This window comes from Mytilus galloprovincialis, chromosome 9, assembly GCF_965363235.1.
Source record: "Mytilus galloprovincialis chromosome 9, xbMytGall1.hap1.1, whole genome shotgun sequence".
NCBI classification, from domain to species: domain Eukaryota; kingdom Metazoa; phylum Mollusca; class Bivalvia; order Mytilida; family Mytilidae; genus Mytilus; species Mytilus galloprovincialis.
In genome coordinates, this window is record NC_134846.1 from 31,892,054 (window position 1) to 31,916,375 (window position 24,322).

The window sequence follows — 24,322 nt, forward strand, 5'->3', positions numbered from 1 at the left end:
ACATTCAGTCTTCAACACAAATATCCAAAGGTAACATTTAGTCTTCAACACATATAACCAAAAGACATCCAGAGGGTATCAATCAGTCTTCAACACAAATTTCCAGAAGATACTAGAGGGTAACATTCAGTCTTCAACACAAATAACCAGAACACATTTAGAGGGTTACATTATGTTTTCAACAAAAATAACCAAAAGACATCTAGAGGGTAATATTCAGTCTTCAACACAAATAACCAAAAGATATTAAGAGGGTAACATTCAGTCTGCAACACAAATAACCAAAATATATTTAGTTGATCACATACAGTCTTCAACACAACTCACCAGAAAAAATCTAGATGATCACATTCAGACTTCAACAAAAATAACAAGACGACATCTAAAGGGTAACAATCAGTATTCAATACAAATAGTAAGACATCTAGAGGATACCATTCAATCTTCAACACTAATAACCAGAAGAAATCTAGAGGAAAACATTCAGATTTTAACACAAATAACAGAAGACATCTAGAGGGTAACATTCAGTCTACAACAAATAACCAGAAGACATCAAGAGGGTAACAATCAGTCTTGAACACAAATATCCAGAGGTAACATTTAATCTTCAACACATATAACCAAGACATCTAGAGGGTATCAATCAGTCTTCAACACAAATTTCCAGAAGACATCTAGGGGGTAACATTCAGTCTACAACACACATAACCAAAAGACATGAAGAGTGCAACATTCAGTCTACAACACAAATAACCAGAAGACTCCTAGAGGGTTACATTCAGTCTACAACACACATAACCAGAAGACATCTAAATGGTAACATTCAGTCTTCAACACAAATTACCACCAGACATCTAGAGGGGAACATTAGACTGCAACACAATCTAGAGGGAAACATTCAATACCTATTAAAACATTCAATCCCGCTGCATTGGTTATCACCTGTCCAAAGTCCAGAACCTGATGTTCGGTAGTTGTTGTTTGTTGATGTGGATTAGAAGTGTTTCTCATTCCACGTTTTTTATATATATTAGACCATTGTTTTTCCTGCTTGAATTGATTTACACTTCATTTTTGGGGCCCTTTATAGCTTGCTGTCAGTGTGAGCCAAGGCTCCGTGTTGAAGAAGTACTTTGACCTATAATGTTTTTTCTTTTACAAATTGTGTCTTGGATGGAGAGTTTTCTCATTGGTACTCATACTCATCTTCTTATATCTATTCACTCACTCCACTGTGTTTCTGTTAAATGTATTTCTGCTTTTGTATCGGTCTTATGAGTAAAGGATGTACTTAAGTAAAATTTTTAAAAATGTTAATTTTATAAAAGCTTTTAGTATGGATTGGTTTAATAAGGAGCTCCTTTACAAGATTTTTTTTTTTTTCAAAATGGCAGGAAAAAGACTAACTCAGATTTTACCTCATAAATGTATTGGTATTAGGGTCTCAAATCCAAAGAAAAGAAATCTATAATCTCCTAAATTACTTTTTATGAGCTATTAAAGTCTTATATGTGCTATCATGCAAGATATTTTACATTGTATTATAGGGGGGAAAAAGGAGCTCAAACATCTGTGTATTGCTGTTTGATCAAATTTATTTTGGGTTCATTATTTTTCACATAAATCAATCCGTTTGTTTTCTTGTTAAATTGTTTTAAATTTGTCATTTCAAGGCCTTTTATAGCAGACTATGCGGTATGGGTTTTAAACATTGTTGAAGGTCATTTGGTGCCCTATAGTTGTTAATTTATGTGTCATTTAGTCTCTTGTCGAGAGTTGACATCTTCTTTTTTTATATTCAACAATAGATTATATTTGTAATTTTATTTCAAGTTATTTTAACAAAAGTCTTTGCACTGTAATCCTGTCCTTGACAACATCTCCCTGTCATCACCACGGCAACTAAGGAATTGGGCCTCACATGTTTCAACACCTTTGACATCCTTTTGTCTTGTTTACGTAATAAATGCTGTAAATAAATGCATATACAAGTATGAAATCTTTGGATGATAGGGATGCCATTATCAGTAGGCTAGAAACACAGACTACTGTAAATAATTGAGATTTTTTTGTTAGTGTGAAAAATGAGACAATCACAATAATTTAAACTTGCAATTTTTTTTTAATTAATTAAACAAGATTTTTATCAATATCGCAAAATAAAAATTGAAATTGAGTCTAAAAAGACAAAATCGCAAAAATGAATGAATTTACAGTATATTTGGGCTTTTGCCTGTTTGATTCGATTGTCACTGATGAGTCTTTTGTGGACAAACAGGTTGTTTGGTGTACAGAATTTTTATCATGGTTCTTCAGATGAGTTTGAATACTACCCCTATAAATGTCAATGATTTGTAGAATGATATCATCATTAGTAAATCTTACTTTTGACCTACCATTAACATCAAACAAATTAGTTCATAAAATATTTTGCATTACAGTTTTTTTTAAAGACAATCATCATTGCAAATGACATTACCTGTGAGCTTGGAGATTTGGCTGAAGACCTTGTGACATGACATCTTATTTAAAAAACCTGTCACCTGTGACACTTTAAAAAAAATCAAAATCTTACTTAAGGGTTAATTTAAGGATGTACTTGGGTGAAATTAAATGAATAAAGAATTTAAAATTGATCCTTTAAGCAGGAAGAGCAATAGTCAGGATAAAAATAAGCTAAAACTATTGATAGGTCATAGAGCTCCTTTTCGAGAAATTTTATTTAAAAAAAATGGTGGACCTTTACCTTATATTTGCATTGATATTACTTGGGTCTCAAATGAATAGAAAGATAAAGAAGCTGCTTAAACTTTGGTAAATGACCTTTGGTAAATGACCTTTGGCCTTCAACTGTTGTCTGCTCTATGGTCGGGTTGTTGTCGTTTTAACACATCCCCCATTTCCTTTCTCAATTTTATTTGATGAGCTGATAAGTCTTATATGAAAATATAAATGGGTGTTATGGGGCAAAATATTTTACCTTGCATCGTAGGGAAAAAATCAAGGAGTCTGCACATCTGACACAATTTCAAAACCTCACCTAAGAACAACCCTAAATATGTTTGAAATGGAATTTTAATCATTGGGCATAAACAAAAAAGCAAATATAATCATACCATTTTTTCTTCCTCATCATTACTATCATGCATCTCTTTGTATGAAGGGAAGTTCAAATAAACAAAGTCGTGGAACTGTACTAATGATTTCCCTGTAGATTTTGTATCTCTATCACAATTGGTAGGAACAGCTGTCATGGTGTCGTCCTTAAACTGCTCCAAAGTTTCAGCTTTGTCAATCAACCCAGCTGAAATAACATTTGAAAATAATTTAATTTTGGATGTAACGCGTCTTCTGAATGGCTGACGTTATTTTGTTATGAGCCCATAGACATAATCTAGTCATGTGACCGTTTTTTCATGGTTTTCTACGGTTTAAAATGGAATTTTGAATTAAATTATAAGAAATGACTGCAAGGTTGGCAAAAAAGCGGTCAATACTAGTATTGACCATGCCAGTGGTAAATACCGGTATTTACCGGGAAATACTGGCAAATACTGGGAAATACCGGCAAATACTGGTCGATTGAAATTTTTAGTGGTCATTACTATAAAAACCACTATCTACTTGGTCAATTATAATTGCAATTAATAATTAATTTATATAGAAAGTGTTCAAATCATTTTTAATGCTTTCATTTCTTATTCTATTGTAAATTCAAACAGGGATCTACATTGATTAATGTGTATATAATATTATAGTTAAAGATAAAAACTTTTTGTCCCTGCTTCAAATTTTCATTTCCAGCATGAAGAAGGTTTTTTTTATCTCACAGTTAAATAGCTATAGACAGGAAATAATTTATTGTTTAAGGGAGTCTTCATATATCAATTTTATTACTTTCAACCCTACATGTACTGTCAACTTTTATTGGAGGCTGTTGTTTTATTAATTAAATTTTCACACCTAGCAATGCCAGGTGATAGGTAAAAAGACCCATGTAACTTCATTTACCTGTAGTTTTATTTACCTTTAATTTTAATTACCTGTAAAATCATACATTTTGAATAAAAATATATTGATTTAAACATGTTTATGTTGAAATAAAATATAAATTTGTATATATATCAAATGTATATATATATCTTAAGTACCCCGGTATGCATTATCATAATTCATATTAAAAAACTAAATTTTAAATCAGTTAGAATAAGTGTTATAAATGAATAAAACATATCAAATTCATTAATTTTATAAGCTGACACATTATATTTGACTTTTTATCAAGATTTTACTTCAATTAATAGTAGTATCAACCATGAAAATTTCAATTGACCAGTATTTGCCAGTACATGTATTGACCACTTGGGGAGTATTGTCCGGGGCGGTAAATACCGGTAAATACCACTGGTAAATACCGGGGGTGGTATTTACCGCCCAACCTTGAATGACTGTAATATTTTTTCTGTCTATTCGAAAAAAAGAAAAAAAAATGTGGTGCACACTGTTAAATAACCCCCTACGCGCTTTATTCAGTGTGCACCAAATTTTTTATGTTATTTCTTCATAGACAGAAAAAATATTACAGTCATTCCTTAAATGTATTAGTCTTTTATTTTTTTTTCAATTTGTTATCATGGCAGGTATACCCTTATATCAAAATTGAAAACTTTGAAAATTTATTTCCAGCCTGACCCATCAAAATTTCAAAAATAGTTCCCTATTTAAAAATAAATTAATTTACAACAGGTAATGATCATATCTGATGTGCAGTCGGCGGTGGCAACTACTACACTCATAATAGCATGTGTACATGTACAATACACTAACACAATATTCTGATCAAAGCTGAACAGTCTGCTCTTCCACCTGACAAACACCTAACGCTATTTACAAATCTGTCCTGGTTGACCCGAGAATATGTCCAGCTTTTATGAAAGATATATATGTGAGTACACGATTTTGTCCAAAACAACTGGCCTTTAAGTGAAACTGCGATTTGTTGACAAGTAAAATTTCAAGAAAATTTCTGGTTTTAAACCACACTTTGACAAGCCCCATTAGACAAGCAGAGATGGTGAAAGCACCAGACATTAGTCCCGCCATTGACACACGATTTGGAAGACCTGCTTCTATTTCATCAGTCAGGACACCCAGACTGACAGCTTTTGGCACAGACTGAACCTCTAGATATCATTCTAAATTTCTGTGTAATTAGGCTGCTTTCTCTTTGATTAAACCCTACCTCACTATTCATTGCTTGTAAAATATGTATTTTTTTAATTTGGCATGAATATATATGACCAAAAAATGAAAGCATATCTTTACCAACAACATTCACACTTAATTATGTATATTGAAGATTTTTGTTTTACTATTTTTATCTCTAGATCTACAATTTTAAAATTTTGATCCATGTACTTTTTATTTTTTTAATCTTCTCATATACTGTGGATTCATTTATTTTTGTGGGTTTCAATTTTTCGTGGATTGATAAAAAAAAATGCATTTTCGTGGATATTTGATTTTGTGATTTTGCCAATTTCTGCATACAAACTTGTAATTCATTTGATTTTGTGGTTGACCTGTATACACGAAAAAATGGTATTCAACAATTAATAATGAATCCACAGTAGTCTGAAATGACATTGGTTTGGTTGACAACATCAAATCATCAGCCTTACCCATTTTATTTTGCTTCTTTATCAGAGCAAACAGACTTTCATACAGATGACTACCAGCCTGCTGAAAGAATGCTTTCCTTTGTTGAATGAGATCAGGTCCTGATTTTCTCTCGGCCTGACAAGATTTACATAAAGTGTCAGCCTCTGTTTCATCACAAGTACAATGTTCAGACTCCATTTTGTTTTTACTTATTTCTTCATCACTATGATCTGACTCCATTTTGTTTTTACTTATTTCTTCATCACTATGAACTGACTCCATTTTCTTTTTACTTTCTTCTCCAGCACTAGTTTTTAACTCCATTTTGTTTTTACTTTCTCCTCCATCACTACAACTGTCTTTGTCTCCTTTTTCCAATTTTGTTGTGTTTTTGTCTTTTCTATCTTCACATTTTTCTGTCTTTATTTCCACATGATCTGTATTTTCATCATCGACCTTATCCTTTGATACACTTTTCTTTTCTGCTTTCACTTCTTCCTTCCCCTCTGATGTTTTCTCTTCTGTTTTCACTTCTTCCTTTCCATCTGGTAAACTTTTCTCTTCTGTTTTCACTTCTACCTTCTGTGGAAATATAACTCCTCCATTGACCACGTCGCCAAAGTTTAGTGCTGAAAATATTATTAATCAATGTAAGACTCCATAGATTAATTGCATTAAGTTTCTCCTTGACATCAAAATCATGGAGAATTGGGTGAATTTTATATATACAGTGTAACCTGCCTAATCCCACACCTGAGTATTCCAACATCCTGCTTTAACCGATCTAGATCTATTTTCATGGTACCAAAATATGTTTATCCTTGCAGAAAAAACCTGAGTATTCTGACACCCTGCTTAACCTGACATTTTTTTCTGGTCCCCCAGTGTGTGTTGGATAAGACAGGTTACACTGTAATACTTAATTTTTAATTAGAGATATTCTACAGAAACTAATAAAAGGGGGAGCTTTATTTTAGGACATGATTTGTTTTTCACTTCCGGCTGTTTGACTATATTGAGTATTAAGCAAAAGTGTGAGAGATTTTTGAAGTCACTTTCAAATAACTTTCCACACCCATTTTAATGGAAGATAGACTAGACGATGAAATCCTCTGTATAATTAGAACCCTGACCCTGACTTTGTATGACTAGTAACTGGTAACATTAAAAGAATTATTTTTCGACCATGACCTTAGAATTTCTCAATTTTCATATATATTAAGGAATGTATCTCCATTCATGAAAATCTTGGATTCCTTGATTGGTTTTCACTATTCTTTTTGTTTTTATTGGTTAATAAGCTCTTCATTTATTTAAAACAGTTTTTGATTTTCAATTATTTAGGCCTTTAGAATCACTGAAAAAGTAAAATCACAAAAATACTGATCTCTAAGGAAAATTCAAAACGGAAAGTCCCTAATCAAACAGTAAAATCAAATGATAAAACACATCAAACGAAAAGAGACATTTATTGCCAAAATGCCCATCTGGTTTATTAAAATTGTTACTGTAATTTTTATTTCATCTGATCATGATCTCTAATTGAACTTACAATGTTTAAGTTTGAGTTGAACCAGCTCCATTGTGGTAATAGCATCTTCTACAGAGGAATGACCTTGGTCACTACTCTGAATATCTTTACTAGAAATAGAAGAAACATGCTTTGAATATTGTTTTTAGCAATGTAAATATTGGATTTGTTCTCATACAGTATGTTCATACATCCTCATATGAATTAATTAAAATCAATCAAAATATTATTGTTATACACATATGTACATTCACATCTGTTCAATCTGTTGATACCTTTATTTTGGCATTGTGCAAGGTCATGTTTTTCTTGACAGTCAATGAACTCTTGAATACACTAAATCCATTGGATGTTTGAATATGTACTGAATGATAATAGAATCTTAAATATATGATTGTTTTCCTTTTTCGATTTATAAAGGGGACATTAATCAAAACTTATATAGTGATGCCACTCAACTTGGAACTTGACCAGTACAAAAAAAAATTTAGCGTTGTTTACAAGTTCATAACATTGGCATCTTAAGAGTGTGAAAACGGCAAATTCAGCAATTTTTCCATTTATAAAGGTACATAACTCAAGAACTGTGACACCACCCAAATTTGAACTTGATCTGTGCTGGGTGGTTATAAGCATTGCATATACGTTTATAGCTTAGAAGTTAGAGGGCAGAAGCTTCAAATTCTGCAATTTTTCCATTTACAAAGGGACATAACTCGAGAACAGTGAATGTGATGTCACCCAAATTACAACTTGATCAATGTTTGGGTGGTAATAAGCACTGTATAGAAATTTCATAACAATTGGTTGAGGAAATCTAAAGTTAAAGAACAATCAAAGAGCAGAATGCTCTGAGGGATACGATTTCCATATAGTTTTCATTGACACATGTATAGCAGTTCTGCCAACTTTTTATTAAGCAAATTCGTGAGATTTGGCCAAAATAGAAAAGATCAAAGAGGAAAAAAATAGATCCAAGGATAGTGCTGCAAAAAAGAATGACCATGCGTGAGTCTCACGCATTTTTGGCAGCCCTGGCCTTGATAGTCCAAATAATTATGACGTCTTGAAAGGCTATTATATTTTTTTTTTCTTTGACGCCTTACTTCGAAACTAATTCAACTGCACATGCAAAGGTAATATAAATCTGAATAGTCACTCAACTTTAAAAATAGCCAATCCATGATACAAATGTACGAGCAATGCACTTATTGTGTTTTATTTGTGTACTATCAATTCCAAGTTTACTTTCCACAGCAGTCACTGAGAGAGAGAGAAGGTATTTCACTTCATAGTCCGAGATTACTCTGATGTCTGACGGCTGATTTGCCAGACAAGCTGGGACCGTGGGGACTTTTATGCTAGTATACTTAAATTACAAACTTAAATAGTCCCAGTCCCATATATTATATCAAATATTATTGGATGCCGAATTGAATTTTAAATAGGTGCCGATTTGACTAGATGACGATTTGACTTTTTCCATGGGTGCCGATTAGACCAGGTGCCGATTTGACTTGTACACAGTAATCTCGGACTATTCACTTCGTATCTTATCACCGTTAATTCTAGGAGGAACCCCATTTCCCAGTCCCATATATTATATCAAATATTATTGGATGCCGAATTGAATTTTAAATAGGTGCCGATTTGACTTTTTCCATGGGTGCCGATTAGACCAGGTGCCGATTTGACTTGTACACAGTAATCTCGGACTATTCACTTCGTATCTTATCACCGTTAATTCTAGGAGGAACCCCATTTCCCAGTCCCATATATTATATCAAATATTATTGGATGCCGAATTGACTTTTAAATAGGTGCCGATTTGACTAGATGCCGATTTAACCAGGTGCCGATTTGACTTGTACCCAGTAATCTCGGACTATTCACTTCGTATCTTATCACTGTTAATTCTAGGAGGAACCCCATTTCTAACTGTTTAATTATTAATTTCCTTTGGGTCAGTGGGCATGAATCCTTCCGTACACACTCCTCTGTTTAAATTGAGATCGTTCTTAATATAATACGACGTTTATCGACATCTAACGAGTTAATTTTTTCTTGACGATTTTAACGGGAAATACTTCTGAAAGGGAGACAACTCGAAACGATAATATGGAAGACTCCATTTCGGCTAAAGGGGTGTTATAGGTAAAACTTCATTGATTTTAATTTAAATGATGCATATGATTTTAAATTATGCAACAACAATATTAAACCATCAATAGCAGGCAGTCATAGAAAGAATCCATTGAGTTTCAAATTAATTAATAAGCGGGGAATCCAGAACAACCACCAAATCTGATACCCCTTGAAATCAAGAAAACTATACGCATGCGCATTAATACATAAACAAACCCGCAACTTGCGATTTGGAACAAGAACGTTTATTTAATTTATGATATGATGAATGAGTCTCAATTTCTTTATGAGAGTACAGTCAGTATCAGTTTCATAACGGTAAAAATATATATATAGAAAACTCCACCTAAGTTCTTATATGACAGAAATAGAATTATCGGAATTCAAAGAACTCTCGCATTTATCAAAACTGGGGAATTCCCTCTGACGTGTTTCTAAATTTATAAAAACACTAAATATAAATACTGCTTAATTCTGACTTTCCGTGTTGTTAAAAACACGCATATAAGTCAAGGGAAAAATCAAACATGAAGATTATGAGAAGTACATTACAGGAAAGTTGTTTATGTTCAATCCTTTTGCTTGTTTTTACCTTTTAAAGCAAGACAATCATAAGAATCTGAGATGTTGCTGAATGTTTAGAATAAAACGGTTGACGTGAGAGAATGAGCCCTGAGTCAACGGTAAAAGTCTACAGATTGCTTGAAAGCAATCGTATCCCAAAAACTAATTTTAAGTTGTACAAACATACTTTATGAGGACCTAAGAACATGAAGACAGACAAAAATAAACCTCAATGTCTCCTTCGACTAGAGTATTTGCATTAAAATAAAGATTTCCTTTGTTATACATTTTCACGATTATTCTAATAATTCAAATTTAAAAAGAATAAGTAAGACGGTTTTACATAGCTAGCTAAAAGAATGGAACAGGACAAAAGATCGTCATCACCAATAGTTACCCTAAGAAGTGAGCGGCTAGCCTACGCAGACTAGTTTTCTGTGATCTGTGACCAGACAGGTTATATATAACACTTGTATCTATCACATATGGATGGAACAACTAAAACAGAAAAAAGTAGCATCATTAATCATTGCACTAGCACAAAAAGTGTTATCAGTCATAAATGCATACCCTTTACCCCAAGTTGTACAGATATTACTGTGTGAATCAACTAAAATTAATCGGATTGAAAAATAAATTTGAGATACATTATGTTATAATGACTGTAAGATTCTATGAAAGTATGAATGTAGTACTTGTTGAGGAGGAGTTGTGGTTTAGGATTGAATGGTGTTTAAAGATCACATTTTGTATATAGGTACATAGATAAATAAAGAGAGTTAGATAGGTGGTTATATGTGTTTTTCAATCATTCACAATGTGATATTTGGGCACATATAATAATTTTTTTCCTTTAGAGGTGTGGTACTACAGGGAGATAACTCTGTAAAATCAGCTAAATGTTTTAATCACATTGTACTGTTAAGGAAATATTAAGCTTCTCAATGATTAAAATTGGTTTTTGTCAAACTACTATATATCCAATGAAATTTTCAGAGAAAGTGACGGTTTTCCATACTTAATGCCCCACATCCACATATCTTCCTGTTGAACAGATATGACTATGGTACGATATTAAAGTCAGATACATACCTTGAGAGCCGCTAAATCCCCTTTAAGTGATTGTCCACATACAATAGCATCAACAGGTAAAGTTTTATGTAAAAACCTTTGAACAGTCTTCAATCTTGTTTTCACAGGATCTAATATAGCTTTGGTAACACCGCTGTACCTGAAATCATATATTATCATGTTTTATTATTGAGAAAAATGGACAGGGTTATAATTGTTGTAATTAAAATTCACATTTTGAAATTTTTTATATGAATTCAAAAAAGATATTTCTGAATATCTCAAAAATCAAAATTGCATTTTAGTCCAAAATGACAAAATTACAATAAAAAATGCACACAATAATTTCTGAATTAACAGAAGTTTAACCTTGAATATATAAAAACAAAAATTAAACAAGAGCCACACCTGTATCACTCATATGATGAAAACGTAGCCAGTTACTAAAGTTAAATTAATTTTTAATTAAAATTATGTCTAGATGTTCTAGTGACAGCATGTTTGCCTCAAGGTTTGAGGTTTCAAGTTCAAAACCATGGCTCGATTGAAACCAGACTGTAAAATTGGTAGTTGATGCTTCTCCAATAAGCATGTAGCATTAAGGAGTAAGAGCAAGGAATGTTTGGCTAAGTGTCTAGCTAAGTAAGGTGAATATATTCCTTGGGACTTTTATCTTGTGAAGTAACACATTATAAATCCTGCTGAGTGTCGGTCTCGTAGAAAGCAGAGTAAATATTCATATTACTGTGGATTCATTTATTTTCGTGGGTACCAATTTTCGTGGATTAAGGAAAGCGTACATGTTCGTGGATATAATTTTTATGGTTTTGCCAAAGTTTGTATACAAGCCTATAGAAAATTTGATATTCGTTGAATATTTAAATTCATGATTTACCTGTACCCACGAAATCCACGAAAATAAGTATCCAACGAATAATAATGAATCCACAGTAAATTAACATTTTTTCATCCAGAACTCGTCCAGAATATGCCATTAATTTGCCACAAGACATTAAACAGCCATCCATCATCATCATCATCTCTTTTCCCTAAACCTTATAGACCCCCTCTGTTTTTAAAGTAAAATATTTTACCTGGTCACATAATCTGTAATTGGATTATAAGGTTTAACAAAGCTGTCATAAACAACTTCCAACTTCTCATTAACAACAGATACTCTCGTCAGTTCATACTTCTTTGCTGTAGTCACACACTGTAATAAACAAAGTCACTAAAATTAAACACTGAAACTTAAACAGTCACTGAAATAACAACAGATACTCTCGTCAGTTCATACTTCTTTGCTGTAGTCACACACTGTAATAAACAAAGTCACTAAAATTAAACACTGACTGAAACTTAAACAGTCACTGAAATAACAACAGATACTCTCGTCAGTTCATACTTCTTTGCTATAGTCACACACTGTAATAAACAAAGACACTAAAATTAAACACTGAAACTTAAACAGTCACTAAAATAACAACAGATACTCTCGTCAGTTCATACTCAGTGTTCTCCCCAGGCCGTTTTAGCACCGCGATGTTCAGCGCTATCCTAATTTACCGCTGTGGTATTTGGTCAGACCGCTATCCAATCAAAATCAGCGCTATTGTTTTTGAATTTTCAAACTTCCAGTTTTATTTTGTACACAATCCGATCACGTGATCGACTGGTTGAAATAACCGAGAGATCGTTAATTCACCCAACGTAGTCAAATATCGGAGGGGCCAGTTAAAAAAATGAACAAAATGGCGCCATTTGCAAAACTTTTACTGCCAAATAAACATTTCCTTCCTCGAGTTTTCGCTTTAAAAAGATGCAAAAACTTCATAAAAGTAATGAACAGTGCTAACAGAGACATATAAAACATGTCTCTGGTGCTGAAAAGTTCATTTCTAAATTATATGAAGGAAGTCTTACCCCTTCTCTGACAACGTGGTCTCGACCATTTTTTGTTAACCATCTACGATTATTTCATTATTTTTACGTTTACAACCGCTGTTGAACCTGTATTGCTTCAAGGAAGCATTCATGTTATCAAGGGATTCATTACAAGTCCGTATTTTACGATAATTTGTCCATCCATCACTCTTTTCCAAATGGATCAGAGAAAAAAACGAAACGAAAAATTTGTGTAAATATGTAGAAAATATCGATAATTGTCAACCAATCATCAAAATATATCAATTAGATAATGCTTTAAATTTAATATAAACATAGGATGGCTTGGATAAGGAATGGCATTTCATGGTACATAAGCCACAAATGTAAACAGGAAGTTATGTTAGCCATTAAGGGAGATAATTTGGGAGGGAAAGTCCTAAAAGAAGTATTGTCAAATCTTGACAAACTTAATATCTGGTGGCAAGTCATCAAATGTTTATAAAATGATCTCAAACACAACCTCTAAATGTGGTAATTGTTTCAATTGGCAAACATAATTTATTTGATTGGTAATTCAACGTTAAAAATAAGATAAAAATCTTTAAAAAAAATTACATAGGATTTCTTTCATATTCATTTTGGAACATGTTAGCCTTTTTTAAGCAAGTCTTTGATAACATTTGAATATTATTGAAAGGGCAATTTCATTTCTTCTTTTTTAAAAATACTAAACTCATTTTTATTGAAAAGTTATAATTTGCTAGAAATGTTGATAAAAGTTAATGAAAAAATACTAATCTTGTCATCATGGTCATTGAAAACTTCAGTAAATTTATGAAGTTGTAAAGGATGTATAACTAGTTTATAAGTCAAACAACTAAAAGTGCATACATACTCTCACGCAAAACAATTGGAAGGATGGTAATGAAATCAAATCATATAAATTATCTAGTCATTTTTTTTAAAACATAATATTTAAAATGTAACTTTTTTCCATTTTAGTGAAAGCATATGTATACAAAATGCAGGTTTTTGAATATGAAATATAATATCAACAACATGGTAGTTATATATAAATGTAACATTATGTAAAAATGGTGAATGAATCGATCATCGCGCGCTTACCACAGCGCTATCAAAAAATCCTGGGGAGAACACTGATACTTCTTTGCTGTAGTCACACAATGTAATAAACAGTCACTGAAATAACAGTCATTAAAACAGTAAACACTGAAATTAAGAGTCACTGATATGAAATACTGAAACTAACAAAGTCACTGAAATTATACACTGAAACTATCAGTCACTTTTCTTATACACTGATACCGAAACATAGACATTCACTGAATAAATACCATGAATACACAGGTACTAACAATGTCAACAAAATTATAAAATGGAATAAACACCAGCTTCATTTATTCTTATTCAAAATAAAATTCAAATATAATTTACTCCTTCACCACTATGGAACAAATTCTGTAATATTTGTTCACTTTATAAATTATATTATGAACTTCCAGGAACTTCTACTTCAGGACCTATGTACTTACCATTTCACAATCTATAGCAAACATAGGACTCTGGTTGGATACTGTGGAATAACCTTCTTTGGAAAACGCATACTTTTTATAGCCACCTAAAAAAAAAAAAATTCCATTTATCAATCGAACAAACAAACAAAAATTCTTTGTAGTTTAAATTCACGAAATTACTTGTTACTTCTGATCTTAACAAGTGCATCTGAGAATTTGTGAATTTTCCACTTCTACCCATTATACATGTTATTTGTGCCAGAAAAAAAATAATCATTCACATGCCTGGCTTATATATTCCAAGAGAAAAAAAACATAAATGCATGTGTTGTCTTGCTAAGCATATGAATTTTCCACTACTACTTGTTATATATGCATGAAAAAAATAATCATTCACCTGCCTAACATATATTCCCATAGAAAAACATAAATGCATGGGTTGTCATACTTAGCATATCCCCAAATCAAAAACAAGAAGTAGGTGTCTAACTAATCAAAAGGTGCACAAATATTACATCTCATTATTGTTAGGCTGCTGACTAATATCAAAATTATTCTGTGGTACTTGTAACTTGAAAAAAGTGTGACAATATTTGAAGTTCATTTAGCACCTTTAAAATATTGCCACAAGTTTTAATGTGCTAGTATAGTACAAAGTCATTTAATGATGTACCAATCAGTGGTCATTTCTTCCTAATCATGCTATATGTCTAGAAAATCAAAATATATTTAAAGATATTTGGTCAACTAGATGTGCAAGTGATTCACAATTCACATGACTTATCATGAGTGCTGTAGAAACACTTATTTTCACGAGGTTAAAATTTCTATGTTTAGTCACTATATAAGATTTTATGGGGATTTAATTTTGTGGTTTCCAATAAATAGAAGTGTTATTATATGATGAATTAATATTCATGGGAGTTTTAATTCCTTTAATATTCTTTCCACAAAATAAAAATAAAAAAATCTTCCAAAACAATTTCTGCATTTACAGTATCTATGATAAAGGTATTTAATTTGACTTTTATATGTCTATTATGTTAACATATGTTGTCAGTTTGCTGTTTTATTGACATACTTAAATACGTTATAGTTACCATGGTAAATAGGAAGTGGGAAGTCTTCCAATATCATCTGTGGTAGACTGAGCAGCAGACTTGTTCTGGAGAACGAATCATTCTCATGAAGATCTCCTGGATCTATGCCAATACCAGTATTGAGAAAACTGCTAGCCAATTGTTTTTGGTCATGTGACATGTTCATTTCAGCAGCATTAGACAACTTATCGTCCATATCAGTTTCTGGTGAGTCTGTTTTACTGGCATCTGACGATGTACATTTAGTTATTCTAGTTAATTCTTGATTTTTATTGTGTTTTTCCATTTCAGGTAAATTGTTACTGGATTTGTTCTGCAAGTCTGTACTGTAGCCAGGTGGTCTGGTGAATTTGTTTATCAAGTTTTTTGTCTGTTTTGGTATTACACCTAGAAAAATTTGAAAATAGATTACATTCTTTCATTATATACTTGTATACTGTGGATTTATTTTTATCGTTGGTACCAATCTTCGAAAATAAGGAATATTGTATATAATTTCTTTTCCATGGTTTTTCCTTACATTATCATAGCTTTCATATATTTTCCCAATCTGCAAAGATTATACATAGTGAAAATTAAACCTGTCCATTTTTTTCATCAAATCGTGAAAAAAACATGATATATGGTAGTTGATTAGTTAACAATGCTATTGGAGTTTATTTCTTCTATGGAGAAGGCGGTAGTGCACAAAACTGATGATATAATTATTGTTCATGGACCGGGGGAAATTGCTGGAATATTTCATTTTTTTGTTTTGTAAATGTCGCAACATATAAACAATGAGGAGCAAGTGCGGAGAACTAATTTTAATTAAATTGTTACAAGCCTTTAAGAAGGTTTTATTTTGATGAATATTCAACTTTGCTTTCACTTTTTATGTACAACATGCTTGAAATGAGTACATGTACCAATAAAATAATAATGATTCATAAAATTTGAATAAAATTAATTAGTTTTCGGTTGTTTTGGTGATGGGTATAAATACCTTTTGACAGAACTAAATTTTAATACATTTAACCTAGCATTCTGTACCATCACAAACACTATGAAATTATTTAATTTTAAGGAATAGACATTGGTTTGGGGAGATAACTCTTTAAATCTGTTATGTGTTTCTTAAAGCCAAGTTTCATCATTGTATTTTAAGCACTTACCTAAAACAGATTGGAAATAATCTATGTAACCTAGAAGCTTAAAATATATGTATGAAAATGGTTGACACAAACGTACTGATGATTATAAGAGTTATTTCCCTTGACAAAGGGCTACCTCCTTAAATGATGCAGGGATCAAGACAAAAAAGTTTGTTTTTTATGTCCACCAACTGCAGGTTAAAAAGTAGTTGAGAGTTTTTCTTCCTTTGGGATTTAATAGAAGTATAGTTAGTATACATACCATTTATTTTCCTTATTTCTCTGTTACTTATAGGAACATTAAACAAATCCTCACTGACTGTACTTCCATACTGTTCTGGTGAAATCATATCCGCTGACTAAAACACAAAGAACAAGACATGAGGATGCTCCTTGAATTCAAAAGCCAAAAATAAGTTTTATTTTGAGATCATGTCGTATATATCAAAACATGAGCCCAGGCTTTATCTAAATAGATATTTAAGTAAATATATATCAAATAAAGTTGCTGATGTGAGTTAAAATCTTTTTTAATAAAATTGCAATTTTAGGTGAAACATGTGTATTTCTACATTTCTATGTTTTTTGTGACTGACAACTGATAAAAAGTCCAGGCCTAGGTATATCATCCATTTATCAGTAGAACTTAAAAAATCATTTTAAAAGGATAGATTACTTTACAAAAATGCTTTAAGAATTTTTGATTTACTGATGACAAAAAAATGACTCTCTCCTCCTTTTCAGCTTAATTTTCTCTATAAAACATACTTAAGTACTCTATGTTTCGTTAGGTACCAATTGAGGAGATTTGGGTAAATGTCAAGGAGACACCAAAAACAAATAAAGGGCTGCGCTTTAGCGCATGATACGCCCGTTGCTCTTTTAACTTGTCTTTTATGCTTTAAATGAATTTATATGATCAAATAGAAATATATATACAAATCAAAACGGATGTTACATTGATATATTCACCAAAGTTTCATAAAATCCCCCTTTTTCAAGTATAAAAATTCATTACTTAAGAAAACGTAAAATCTAAAATTTATAAAAATGGAAAGGGAGCTTATGTCCCAAAATTGGAAAAAAATAAATAAATTATCCCCCCTTTTTTAAGCATAAAAATTCATAACACGGAAATGTAAAATCTGAAATTTATAAAAATTGAAAGGGAGCTCACATCAATAGATATAAACAATTCACCAAAGTTTCATGAACATTGGTGAAAGCCTTTTTGAGTTATTGTCCGAAGTGTTGAAAATCCCCCTTTTTTTTTATGAATAAAGCCCCATAAATCCAAAACTTAAAATCTGAAATTTATAAAAATTGAAAGGGAGCTTACATAAATAGATATAAACAATTCACCAAAGTTTCATGGACATTGGTGAAAGCCTTTTTGAGTTATTGTCCGAAGTGTTGAAAATCCCCCCTTTTTTATGAATAAAGCCCCATAAATCCAAAACTTAAAATCTGAAGTTAAAAAAAAAACGAAAGGGAGCTTATGTCAATAGATATAAACAATTCACTTAAGTTTCATGGAAATTGGTGAAACTGTTTTTGAGTTATTGTCCGAAGTGTGGACGACGGACGGACGGACAATGGTATACCATAATACGTCCCGTCTAATAGACGGGCGTATAAAAATACACGAAAAAAAACATTTATAGGTCAATATGAAAGGTAAAGGAATCCTTAACACAAACATATTGCTTGATAAAATGGAGAATGGAAAAGGGGAATGTGTCAAAGAGACAACAACAGGACCAAAGAGCAGAAAACAGACAAAGGCCACTAATGGGTCTTCAATACAGAGAGAAAAACCCTCACCCGGAGGTGTGCTTTAGCTCGCTCCAAATATATATTACCATATCAAACAGTGTATTAAGTCTTGTGAAGCAGTCTGGATATGTCTGGTATTCATGACTGCTTACAGAATCTAATACAATGACAACAACGCTGGTAACCTTCCCTACTCTGAGCAACCTACACCATCTGAAACAGAAACACACCAGTAAATTATTTTTCATTTAATCTGCAAAAAACTCAACAATATATATCATAACAACACTAGTTTCTTTCCCTAATCTAACTATTCTTCACAATCTAAAAAGGTAAGAAATCAGTTTTTTATATCCCATAATCTGTTAAACCATAATTACAGTAATATTATTATAACACTAGCATGACTAGTTGCCTTTCCTACTCTATTTAACCTACAATAATATTCAAGTTTAATACTTTTAATACTCTGCTCAAATTAAACTAATAAATAAGTAAGTAAATGGAAAAAATAATGACATATGTAACATATTTAACATATTTATGCAAATTTAAATACAGAGATGTCCAATTAAGGGACACAACTCTGGGTACACAATAAAACCTAAAGTAAAGTTCAGTATGTATATACATTACAGCAGAATGCATTGAGTGTGTAAGTAAAGGTAATATCCTTGGTAAACTTGCTTGCTAGCCGAACAGTGAAGTAATTGTTTGGTTAGGTGAACTCCCGTTCTTTAAGAGTAGACTAGTCCGACAGAAAACCAATCTATGATGATGGAAATTTTTACTGACCTTGACTTGCCATACAGCCCTCACATGGTCAGTAACCAATCTATCTGTTTATAGGACTAAACTACACTAAATGGAGGTAGTATACCTAACCTTATAATTATTTTATGGTTCAGCTAACAAGCAAGTTAACCAAAGATTCTACCTCTACCTACATACTCCATGCATTTTGCTGTAAACTAGATACAACTATCTTACAGTTACCTAGGTTTGTAGGTGGAAACATTTCCCTGTGCAGCATACAGTAGTAAATGTTGTAAATCCAAGAGGAACAATGGTGGCATCTCCTTGAAAGTTAAATCTTGTGACACCTGTCGACTGTGTTGCATTTGTAGTTCATCTAGCAGTAAAAATACTTTAGGCTTCTCCTTTAACAATAAAGAATCTGGTTAAATTTGAATGGTTTTTTTTTTGTCCTCAATGCTCAACTTCATACTTTATTTGTCCTTTTTTTTTTTTTTTTTACTTTTTGGGTTTTAGCATCACCGACAAGTCTCTTGTTGACAAATCATATACCTGGCATACAAATTCTAAGCATGGTTTCTATGATGAATTCATTTGTTTTGACTGACCAACATGTTCAGGGCCTTTAATAGCCCACCATATGGTATGGTTTTGTTTCATTGTTGAAGGCTGTACAGTTGCCTTTAATTGCCTTCATCCACTTGATTTTTGTTCAAATGTTGTTGGAAAGTTGTCTCATTGGCAATCATACCACATCTCCTTATCTTTATATATATAGCTATTAAAATGTATCACAAATTCTATTAGATTTGTAGAAGGAAATATACAAATAAGAAGATGTGCATGTGGTATTTGTTTTTTTTTATTATTCCCAAGATTTCATACCACAATTGAACAAATATTTGGTCTCTCTAAACAAACATCAGACTAAGAAATGAAAGTTTATTTAGTACATGTAATCAAACAAGAAATATCTTCCTTACTATACATTTTCCTGTTTGAATGGTTTTACGCTAGTAATTTTTTGGGGTCCCTTATAGCTTGCTGTTCGGTGTGAGCCTAGGCTCCGTGTTGAAGACCGTACCTTGACCTATAATGATTTACTTTTATAAATTGTGACTTGGAAGGAGAATTGTTTAATTAGCACTCATACCACATCTTCCTATATCTATTTGTACATTTTGTAATTCAAATATTATGAGTCAGGAGATGTGGTATATTTATGATTTCCAAGTAAAAGCTACATACCATACTAGCTTTCTGTCTGTCTCTCAGAAGTTTTCTGAAGCGAACTAGATCATCCATTGTCTTTGTTTCAGTCTGATTCTGTTCTGTAAGTTTGGATTTCTTTGCTTTACTATCTTCATCTTCAGAATCTTCATTTTGTTTTGTTACCTGTGAATAAAAATATTTCTGTTTGAAGATTCATGACGGATTCAGCCAAATGTCCTGAAAACTGAAATCAAGGTGATTGATTTTTATGGAGTCTGGACTTTTGTCACAAAAGCAAATTATAGAGATCCTTCATTCCATCGTTGGCTTTGTTACGAACCGTTGTTGTCATCATCATCAGTGGTGTCCACAAATATTCACTAGATGTGGTTAAAGTTTTTGAAATTTAAATAACTTTCTGCAACTATTCTTGATTTCTACTAAACTGGACAGAAGCTTATTCATGTTATTTTTGATCATAAGATGTGCCAAAATCATTAATCAAGTTTCATGGACTTTTGATTTATCTTAAACTTCTATCATGCCTTGTCAATATTTACAGTCGTCTATGACCTTGTGACTCCTGATATTTATCGGAAGATTATGATGTTGATGATGATGCATTTTTGCAAGCTCTAATGTAGTACAAATAGTTATGCCGTTTGCAAGGCTATCTTACTTTTTTCTGGGATGCCTTCCTATTGCATATATTGAATTATGTTATTTTAAAATGTAATTGAACTGTGGCCAATATTTTATTTTATTATATCACAACTTTTCAACCTCCATTTGGGGTCTCACTAATTAGTGCAGGGAGCCTCAAGAAGCGACAAGGAGCTATTTAGCAACAAAAAAACTTAAAATAAAAAATAATTCTTATTAACTTATGTAACTTATTCCAAATAAATATATTAAAAAAATATGCATTGACATTTTTTTTAAACATAAAATAATAACGTGATTTTCATTAACATGATCATGATGATAAATATGGTTTAATGAGACAATACACAAAATAAATGATGTAAAATATTTGCATTTTTAAACCATATTTATTATCATGATCTTGTTAATGAAAATCACGTTATTAATTACGTTTTACTCTTCGTTTGATTTCAATGATTTCCAGTTCATTCAATAAATCTTACTTTACTATATCAGGCCTCGACAATAACACTTGTCTAATTGTCCGGTACAGAACAAAATAAGGTCGGACAAGTAAAAGCTATATCAAGCTTGTCTGACGGACAAGTAAAATTATTCTGCAGAAAATAATTTTGATGAACAAAGTAATTATAAACATGATAAACAAAAATCAAGAAGAGAATATAAAAATAAAGTTTTAATTTGAAGATGTTATGCCACAAACACAAGGTGTCAACATATATATATAGTCTATAAGAATTTACCAACCAGTAAACTTAATAGGTATTGGATCATCAAAATTGACAATACTACACAAACATTGTTTTCCAGTAAATTTTTCATAACAACGTTCCCATCGAAATTAAATCCAGAGAATTTTTAATAACGAACAATGCCGGAACGTCACAAACCTCCTTAACGACTTTGCCTATAGCGACACTACATCAGTTATCCTGAAAAGTACCAATGGAAGGATGAAATAGAATGGAACTGTTAACTTACTTATTTTACTATTTTATTTAATGAATATATATATATATACAATAAAGGATTGTGCCTGATATTCATATGATGAAATCATAATCTTTCAATCAGTTTAATTGAAGTCTGGAGCTGGCATGTCAGTTAACTGCTAGTAGTCTGTTGTTAATTATGTATTATTGTCATTTTGTTTATTTTCTTTGGTTACATCTTCTGACATCAGACTCGGACTTCTCTTGAACTGAATTTTAATGTGCGTATTGTTATGTGTTTACTTTTTTACTTTGGCTAGAGGTATAGGGGGAGGGTTTAGATCTCATAAACATATTTAACCCCGCCACATTTTTGCGCCTGTCCTAAGTCAGGAGCCTCTGGCCTTTGTTCATGTTGTTAGTCTTTTATTATTTTCATTTTAGTTTCTTTTGTACAATTTAGAGTTTAGAATGGCGTTCATTATCACTAAACTAGTATATATTTGTTTAGGGGCCAGCTGAAGGACGCCTCCAGGTGCAGGAATTTGTCGCTACATTGAAGACCAGTTGGTGACCTTCTGCTGTTGTTTTTTCTATGGTCGGTTTGTTGTCTCTTTGATACATTCCCCATTTCCATTCTCAATTTTAATGTTTATGAATTTGGTATGATATATATGTTTGTATGTTTGTGTATGACCAATGTGTATTGTCTTGGTATCAATCCTGTAATTTTGGATTTCAAACCAATAAAAATTACTTATTTACTTACTTATTTAAAAAAAAGTATTGACAGGCCAGTCAGACGGTGCCTCATGCCTCATGTGCATAGTCTGATGAGTCTTTGGCATTTATGAAAACTAGAATATGTGACATGTCTAGATTCAGTTGTATCGACTCACATTTTTGTAAAGTATTTCAAAAGATACTTTGTGTATGAATCAAACACTATGGAATCAAATTCTGTTCTATTGTTTTAATTCATTTTGTTTCTTGAATTGACTTAAAATGCAAAAAAGATTTAGTATTAAAAATATTTTTGGACAAATTATTAATAAGTTACAATTTTATTCAGACAAGTAAGTTTTGGTATCTACATCTACATCTACATAATACTTCTTAACTTCAATATGTTGAAGATTACAAGAAGGCACATACTAGGGAAACAAATTAACTAACATATTTACAATAATTGCAAAAAACATTTTTTTTTTTTTTTTTAATTTTTTTTTGTATATATAGATAAAAGCATGGTTTGGTTTAGCAGTACATGTGGTTTTGCACCAGACTTAAAAGCTTCTAAGTCTGGGCTACTGGCTACTTGGTATGGTAGGGAATTCCACAACCTTATTGTTCTAGGAAAAAATGAATATAAATGATAGTTTGTGGGAGAGAATGGCTGTATAAATTTATGTTCCTTAGATGGTATTAGGTATGTATTTACCATTATGTTTACTGGGATGGAGACTAATTGGTGTTGGATTTTATATAGCATGGTGACAGATGCAAGATTTCTTCTTTGTTGTAATGTTGGCCATCTTAGATGTTCAAGTATGGCTGTAACACTGCTTTGATAGCTGTATTGGATGAGTGTATACCTGGCAGCTCTTCTCTGTACCATTTCAATTTTATGTATTTGTTGTTTCTGCCACGGGTCCCAGACGACACTACAGTATTCTATTTTTGGTCTTACGTATGTTTTGTAAGCCAGTTCTTTTGGTTTTTTTTTTGTATGTACGTACTTGTCCTACTGGAAAAGTTGGGATTTTTTTTTATTGTAGAGGCCCCTTTATTTACGTTGATAGTGGGTCTTCCCATGGGTAGAAACAAGTGCCTGTGTGTGTGGTGCAATGTAAATGCAAATGGACAGTCTCACTATAATCAACGTAAATATACCTTGATAGTGGGTCTCCCCATGGATAGAAACAAGTGCCTGTGGCCCCACAGTTCCAGGATATTCCACACTCCGGCACCGGTGTCTTTCCCATACTAGGAAGACCCAACAACTCTTTTAACTACAGTCCAGACAGTAGTCAGTACTCTTATTCCTTAACTCGTGTAATGTAAGATCGTACCAACTTACTCAACTAAACACAGAGAGCTTTTGATGGTTTTATCATTATGACGTTTTTCTATAATTTTTTGTTGTTTTGCCCCTCATGGCCTCAACCTCAGGCCTGAGTATTTTTTTGTTTTGACAACAAAATTGTAAGATTTTACCTCGTCTACTTCATTAGCAAGCTGTAGGAAAGCCTTTGCTTTTCTTTTCTTTGACTCAACTCTTTTATCTTTCTTAGACATCTTAGAAATCTTGCAAGTTTCCATGCTGCAATTTTTGGGGGTATTTAGATGA

The 24,322-nt window shown here is 32.0% G+C and overlaps 1 protein-coding gene across 1 annotated transcript; it reads right to left on the minus strand.

Annotated features, from left to right (window-relative positions):
- Positions 1-1,812: 1,812 nt before the first annotated feature.
- LOC143044815 (uncharacterized) lies at positions 1,813-24,322 on the minus strand. Its single transcript, XM_076216992.1, has 14 exons — positions 24,190-24,322; positions 20,411-20,557; positions 19,403-19,566; positions 18,493-18,619; positions 16,893-16,989; positions 15,498-15,884; positions 14,416-14,501; positions 12,070-12,188; positions 10,997-11,135; positions 10,302-10,402; positions 7,217-7,305; positions 5,685-6,293; positions 3,120-3,307; positions 1,813-1,972 (listed from the first exon to the last, which is right to left on the minus strand). Exons 1-14 carry the CDS (start codon positions 24,292-24,294, stop codon positions 1,832-1,834), a joined length of 2,499 nt encoding a protein of 832 aa, XP_076073107.1. The 5' UTR covers positions 24,295-24,322; the 3' UTR covers positions 1,813-1,831.

Bases quoted from the DNA above. Each gene is read 5' to 3' on its own strand.
- LOC143044815 (XM_076216992.1), bottom strand. From the start codon at position 24,294: ATGGAAACTTGCAAGATTTCTAAGATGTCTAAGAAAGATAAAAGAGTT. The intron at 18,620-19,402 runs GTAACTGTAAGA...TTTCTGTTTCAG, and splicing joins GTTTCCACCTACAAACCTAG to ATGGTGTAGGTTGCTCAGAG. The intron at 7,306-10,301 runs GTAACTATTGGT...TTCTATTTCTAG, and splicing joins CTAGCCGCTCACTTCTTAGG to TAAAGATATTCAGAGTAGTG.